The sequence below is a fragment of the Alligator sinensis genome, unplaced genomic scaffold (genome assembly GCF_000455745.1).
Source record: "Alligator sinensis unplaced genomic scaffold, ASM45574v1 scaffold221_1, whole genome shotgun sequence".
NCBI classification, from domain to species: Eukaryota; Metazoa; Chordata; order Crocodylia; family Alligatoridae; genus Alligator; species Alligator sinensis.
This window is the reverse complement of record NW_005841948.1, coordinates 2,942,964-2,949,883: the sequence shown is the minus strand read 5'-3', so window position 1 is coordinate 2,949,883 and position 6,920 is coordinate 2,942,964. Positions and strand designations below refer to the sequence as shown.

Here is a 6,920-nt window from a genome sequence, read left to right as displayed (position 1 = left end):
TAGTTAAGCTTGAGCTAAGTTTCCCCAAATACTTAGTGAAACCAGGGTAATACTGTAATTGTTTGTGTTTGTTTTTCTTTGCATGTCTATTACTATTAGTACCATTATATATTTCATATGCTTAGCAATAAATAACTTTTATAGTCAAACTAGTAGTAACTGGGTATATTTTTCCTTCTCTGCTTCTCTTTCCTCCCGTGCTCTGCAGCAATGCTTCTTTTACCTAAGCTAAAGATCCCTGTGAAGCCCAAAAATACTGTGGGGTTTGCTCATCAAGAGGCTAAAGATTGGGACGTGCTGAGTTTGAAACACATAAGGGGATCAGCTTGTACAGGCTGATTGACCAAGTTTGACTCAGACATGCCCTTATGAACTGAATGCTGGCCCATGAGGGTGTCAGCTGGACACCCAGCTGGATTCAGAGGGATTCTGTTCATCTGTGTGCTTGTGTCTGACTGCAGTTTATTGTTGCTCTGATGAACTGATTCTTGGCATATGAGGGTGTCAGCCTGACCATGCTGATCAACCCAGCCGGGTCAGGCGTGTCACGTTAATTTGTGTATGTTTGTGTGTATGACTGATTTGGTGACTGGAGGAACCCAGCCCATTGAAACTGAGTCCTGCAAGATAGCTCCATTGGGGGTGAGGACTTGCAGAAAGGAGATATACAGCTCCGCATAGAAACACAAGTAACACAAGCAGCACATTGACAGACTTACCAAGACCCTAGAAACATATCCCTAATAAATGAGCACACCCCAAAGTAATGGGCAAATCTGGTAACACCCATTCTTACACTACTTATAACTCACCTGAGCACAACACACTGATTCAACTTGTTTTGAACTATGCCACAAGCCTCTTGGCCAGTAACCACATTTTTTTTTGTTTGTAATGTACTAGGCCCACTGTTGGCAGACAGATGAGCAGTAATAACTTTTCTGAGTATCTTAAAAGATCTTCACCTACAATCTATGCTACCACCACCATCTTGGAAATCTCATTAACAGTGTTTAGCTTGCTGGCATCAAAGGATTTTTCTACGGCATTGTTCCTAATTAAATACTACAGTGTACCTCCTGTCAGTGTATAAACTGGTCAGGACAGCCATATGCATTGCAATGTCAAGATTCTTACCTGAAGAGTGGGGCATTACAGCAGACACAGTGATACATCCCTGGCTCAGTGTTATTCAGATAGATTCCACTAAATGGCTAAAAATAAAAAAGTATTAACAACTTTTAAACAAACAACATCTCAAACAAACATGCAGGAGTCAGATTTAAAACAGGAGCAATACATAAAAGGTGGCTTCCTGGGGGAGGGAGGGGGGCGACTTTGAAGAATAAACATTATCAGACTAAAGAAATCCAGGAGAGGAGGCCTTTGGATTAAAAGTGAAGGGAAGCCTTTGCCTTCAGAACAAATGTGTAAATCATCCAGGTACTAGGTTAACTAGGGCAAAAGTCATGACCTTCTGCAAGCATGTGAAGTGTGTAACATCCCACTGAGCAAGTCACTTATATTGGGTTCTACTACTTCAAAGCCCTCTACAAGCTAACACACAGCTCACCCAGGAGGCCTGGAACTGTGATCCTTATTTTAGAGATAAGGATCCAGATCCAGGTTACAATGGCTTGTGCAGTAGCACATAGTGAGTCAGGCCATGGAACTCTGAAGCTCAGGGCTCCCAGTTTTAGCAGTCGTGAGCTCTACTAAACCACACAGCCTCGCAGTTATGGAATGAAATCCAGCATGGTGATATGGGGAGAATGTGATCTTGCATGGAAGCAGTCACCAGGTTCTCAGCTGGCTGATCTGGATGGAGTATAAAAGGGGAAGAGGATGTAAAGAAGGCTACTCTGTGGGAAAAAGATGTTCTTTCCTCTTCCAGCTGGCAGGGCTGGAAAGGGCCCTGTGATCATCAGCCTGTAGTTTGAGTTGATTTGTTCAGGTTCTGAGCTTTGATTTTGGAAATAAACCAAGACTAGGAGGAGGTGGCGGGAGTAAGCTGTAGCTCTGACATTTATTTTTCCAGTTCACATGTGCGGGAGTTAAAAAGATGTACAAGACCAATGGCCTGTCTAGTCCAGCTTTCTGTCCCTAACAGTGGCCAAATTTACAAATGCTTCAGACAGAGAGAGAAAAACCCTGCAGTTGGCAGCTGTGTGAACAGTAGCCCCCAGAGAAAAGTTTTTTTTCTTAATCCGCCAATCCATAAAATGGTTTAATCCCTGAAACATGAACACAAATGACATTTTTTTCCTACCATTTCCTCCCTCTGGAAAGGCATTCAATCTCTTCCTTACCAGTTCTGTTCCTTTTTCTCTTGTGACATAGAACTGCTCTGGAGTCAATTTTTTTTGCCAGTTGGTAGCAATGGCTGTTTCATCATATCTAGTCAGTGACCCTGCACCTTTAATTAGAGGGGGGCAAAAAAAGCAACATAGATTTGTATCTTTAAATATATCTATTTTTTTTTTAGAACCAGAATCTGTTGCTTGCTTTCTACCTCAACATCACACTGAAATTCACATTGCCCAAACAAAACCCAAATAAACTGAATACTGAGGGGTTTATATGGGGATATTCATAGGAAAGGAAAGCAGTGTTGGAAAGTGAATACCAAGCACAACCATAAGATAAGCAGGGGCTGTGCTGTGGGGTGAGAACTTCATGCCAGCTTCCATCCTATCGTAGAAAAGTAGGGCTGGAAGGGACCGCTGGAGGTCATCTAGTTCAACCCCTTATATTCTAGGGTTTTGACTGCAGTCTCTGCATCTATTTTGTTGTGCAGAGTCTACACAAACTGGAGTCTGCATAGTTAGGGGGTTCCATGACCCTCCATCAGAGCTCCATTATCTCAGCCTTCCACTCTGGCTAAGATCAGCATAACACCATCTTAAATGCTACTCCGCAGTTGCTCCTTCCTTATCCCTGTGTACCCATGCAGAATTGGGAATATGAACCTCATAAACCAGAGCCAAAGCTGGCGCAGATTTTAGGCTCATTTGCAGACCATCAAAGCTACAGGGATCATAAAAGATCTTACTGAAACCCCAGCAGCAGTGATGCTGAAACATCCCAGATATGTTGTCCTCAGAGCAGCTGCTTCCAGTGCCTCATTCAGAGAAGGAAACAGTCAGCGACTCATTAAAGGAATGAAGCTTGCCCCTTCAAATACACAACAGCCCCACTAGATACATTGGTTCTAGCCAATTACTGTCAAGTATCAAACCTTCTGTCCAGTATCAAAGCTGTAAGCAGGATCACAGAGAATCTAACCAAAAACAAAATCAAACTAGAATATCAGGCATATGGCATAATGTGGATTCTGGCCAGGCTATGGTACTGACCTCACATTAGGTACTGACCTCACTGAGATGATCTCCTCCCATCAGTGGATAGAAGGCAGATGTCTATCCTTACCCTCCTGGATCTCACTGCAGCATTAAACACTGTCAATCATAACATACTACTATCCTACCTGGGAGATGGAGGGTGTCCTGGGGAAAGCACTAAAATGGTTTAATTAATCTTCTGTCCAAAGATATGAGATGGGAAACTGCACTCCCACTACTAGACACTTCATTTGTGGAGTCGCACAAGGATCAACTCTCTCCTTCAGCCTCATTCAGGTTCTACAGGGAGCCACTAGGTGAACAGATCAGATGACATGGACTCCAGCACCAACAACATACTCTAACTATACTTTAGTACAGAGACCATACCATTGCCACAGACACAGTGTTTGGACAAGATCAGTGCATAAATTAAGATCAGATGAATCCTAGATGCCAATTCAATCCATGGTTTACAGGTGTTTCAGGACTCCTTGCTGGCACTAAACTCTCACAGCGCACATCTACGGCGCTGTAGCAACACTCTAAGACAACGTAGCGTCGGCAGGCAAAAACTGATGCTACAACTATAGCATATCGCTACAGCAACGTTGTGGCTAAAATAACAATGTGCTGTACTTCCTAAAGGAAGTACTAATTGATGGAGCAGTAACAATGATGAAATAGGGGCACGTGTAGATATGCCCACAAAGCAGCACCAGCAAGCAATGCTATCATCTTTAACTAACTAGCACAACAGTTGGCAACATTTTCTGGCAGCAGCAGTTCCGAGATCCACTGATGCTAGAACCTGGCTGCCACTTCTCCCCGCCACCTAGCCATGACATAGCATAGGCAAAGCCACCCACCACCTGCTGCCTAGGTGCAGCATGGCATACACAACGTCTCCTGCTGCCAAACACCACTGAAGTGCCAGTTCTGCAGACCAGATCCAATGGAACCATGGGCCAGATCCAGCTTGCAGACTGGACTGTAGGCTGTTGATCTCTGAGCTAACAGACTCCCTCTCGTCCTATCAGATAAGAACCAAGCCCGAGTTATACGTGTGTTTATCATCTCCTGTCTAGACTATAGCAGTCCAATACAGCTGAGCAGGAAACAAGTACTCAGGGAGTTCCAACTAGTACAGAAGACTGTAACATGTCTTCACCATAGCAGGTTGCTCCAGGTTCTTCATCCCTGCCTTTCACACTACACCAGTGGCTCTCAACCTTATTAGGCTCACGGCACCCCTCAGAAAACGTCAGCTCTTTGTTTTTACACATTTTTGACCATGGAAAAATAATACAGCAATTTTTCTATTGCAAAAAACTCAGCATAATCATATTTGCACACCTAACAGCATGCCATGGCACCCTGGTTGAGAATCGCTACTCTACACTGACTTCCTGCAGAATACAAGATTTTGCTTATTAAGTTACAAGATTTTGCTCCTAGTCTACAACATTCCCAAATGGGCTGTGGCTAACACAGAGATCTAGAGTTAGCTCAAAGCCCCAGGATGAGAACTGTGGTCAAAGCACAGTGGAACTTTCCATCCTAAGGGTATGTAGGTCTCATTTGGAGCTCTCCCAAAGGCCAGCAGAACAAGCACTCACAGGAACTAAGGACCATCGTAAACCTTACCACCTTCATTCCCTGTATGAGGCCACTTTTCTCTAATCTGACTTCTCAGACACAGACCCACAGCAGTTTGTACTCAAAAAACCAAAACCAACTCCTTACTGAAACAAAACACAAAACCTGTACATATCTTCCATTCTTTTGATAGTGTTACAACGATGCTGTCGCCACGATGGTCCAGGAGACGTGCGAGAGGCAAGGATTCTTGCGGGTGCTAGCTTTTATTGGACCAATTGTATGGCTGGTATAAACATAGGAATCATAGGCCTAAAGGTACTGTGATACCTGAAAGCTTGCCTGTATCTATATCAATGATACGCTTGGTCCAATAGAAGATTTTCACCCATAAGAATTCCAACCCTGTACATACAAATTCTTCTGCCTAGGGAGAGGACAAGAGATAGTGAACTGCATGTGACAATGGTAGTCACATCACTGAATAAAGTAGTGAAAGGTGATGAGATGCTACCAGCAATGAGTGGTACAGTATTTATTTACTGTAGCATCTCGCAGCCATAGTTACGGAGCAGGGCCTAACAGTATCAGGCGCTGTGCAAAGAACCTAAAGAGAAGAGCAGAGAAGAACAAAGCCACAGTTTCCAAACTTGCTGGAGAGTGTTACCAGCTCACCAGGCAAGAATCTCAGCTGTACCAGTCCATCTCCCTTGTCCTGCATGTAGATCTGCAGTCGAAATCTGGCTGCTCCTAATCTTAAATGTGCTTGGAGCAGCTGGCCCAAGCTCATCCATGGGTTAGAAAATCACACGAGTACAGAGGAGATAGATGGTAGAGAAAACCTGACCACAGCCCAGTGATTCATCCCTCAGACAGAGAGAGGGAGTCAAGAGTATCAAGTCACAAAAGCATCAAGTACCAATTCCCCCGAACATATTATTGGTGAGGAATAAAAAAGTGTCGGCATGGCTGCTCACAAACTGAAGGTCTCCTTCTTAGAAATGTATTGAAGCATTGGAGTATTTGGTTCTGGATCATCTATGAAGTTGATCAGCTACAATTGGCTAAGAACTGTGGAAAAAAGCCGTGGATGAATGGTATTATCGTTTCCCCTGCTTGCCAGCAGTCTGGGAGTTGAGGCAGTGACAACGTTAGTACACTTGGAACAATTCATTGCTGCGTACGGAACAGTGACCACAGAACCTGATGGATAAATAGGGATCTCCATGGCCAACACTGTGTGGAGACGGGGAAGGTAAGTTAAGGTGAAGAGGAAAAAGTAGAGCATGGGACAAACAGCAGAGGATTGGTGTTTTATAAATGCATGCTCCATAAATGGCACTGATCACCCATTACTGATTAACTTTTACAAAGGGATTAATAATCTAAATAGCCTTTGGACTCAGTCAGTGTCATTAAAGTGCCTCAGGACTGGAAGCTCTAGGAATGGGATGCAGGGCAGATGGCGAGTCCACATCACAAAAGACATTTCCCATGGCACCCAGTGCAGAGGGCTGGAGGCCCAGTGTTAAACCAGGGGTGGCCAACCCGTGACACGGGCCACCCCTGTATGTACCACGAGGCAGATCAGGGAGGGGACCGGCAGCACAGTGGCAGATAGGGCACGGAGCAGACAGCAGAGCAGCAAATCAGGCAGAGCAACAAGCTCGGGCAGGGGAAGCGGATGGGGGTGGCACTGGGGGAGGGTGTGGGGCTAATCTGCAGCCCAGAAGGCTGGTCCTTGCTGTGCTGAACAGCCTCCTCCAGGCTAGGGCTGTGACAGGCTGGGGCAGGTGAGGCCAGGGGAAGCAGGGCTGCAAATGCAGAGGCTCCCTCCAGCTGGAGCAGGCGGTTTCTCCTGCCCCCAGCGAACCAGGCCCTGGCGCTCTCCAGGGGCTGCCTGGCAGCTCGGGGAGCTGGGCCCACAGCTCCTGCCTGCCAAGGAGAGGGCGGCACCAGCGCCGGCTGGAGGCGGGCTCC

The 6,920-nt window shown here is 45.5% G+C and overlaps 1 protein-coding gene across 3 annotated transcripts in view; it reads right to left on the bottom strand.

Annotated features, from left to right (window-relative positions):
• Positions 1-6,920, bottom strand: part of MSRB2 (methionine sulfoxide reductase B2) — a 32,155-nt gene that overhangs the window by 14,570 nt on the left and 10,665 nt on the right. For 2 of the 3 annotated variants that reach the window (XM_006020170.3, XM_006020169.3), the window contains exons 2-3: positions 2,310-2,416; positions 1,138-1,214 (exon numbers count right to left, since the gene is read on the bottom strand). In XM_006020170.3, coding sequence (XP_006020232.1) covers positions 1,138-1,214; positions 2,310-2,416 — 184 coding nt within the window. Of the gene's footprint in view, positions 1-1,137; positions 1,215-2,309; positions 2,417-3,052; positions 4,604-6,920 lie in introns of those variants that run through there. The other variant, XM_025199707.1, reaches the window with a different exon arrangement.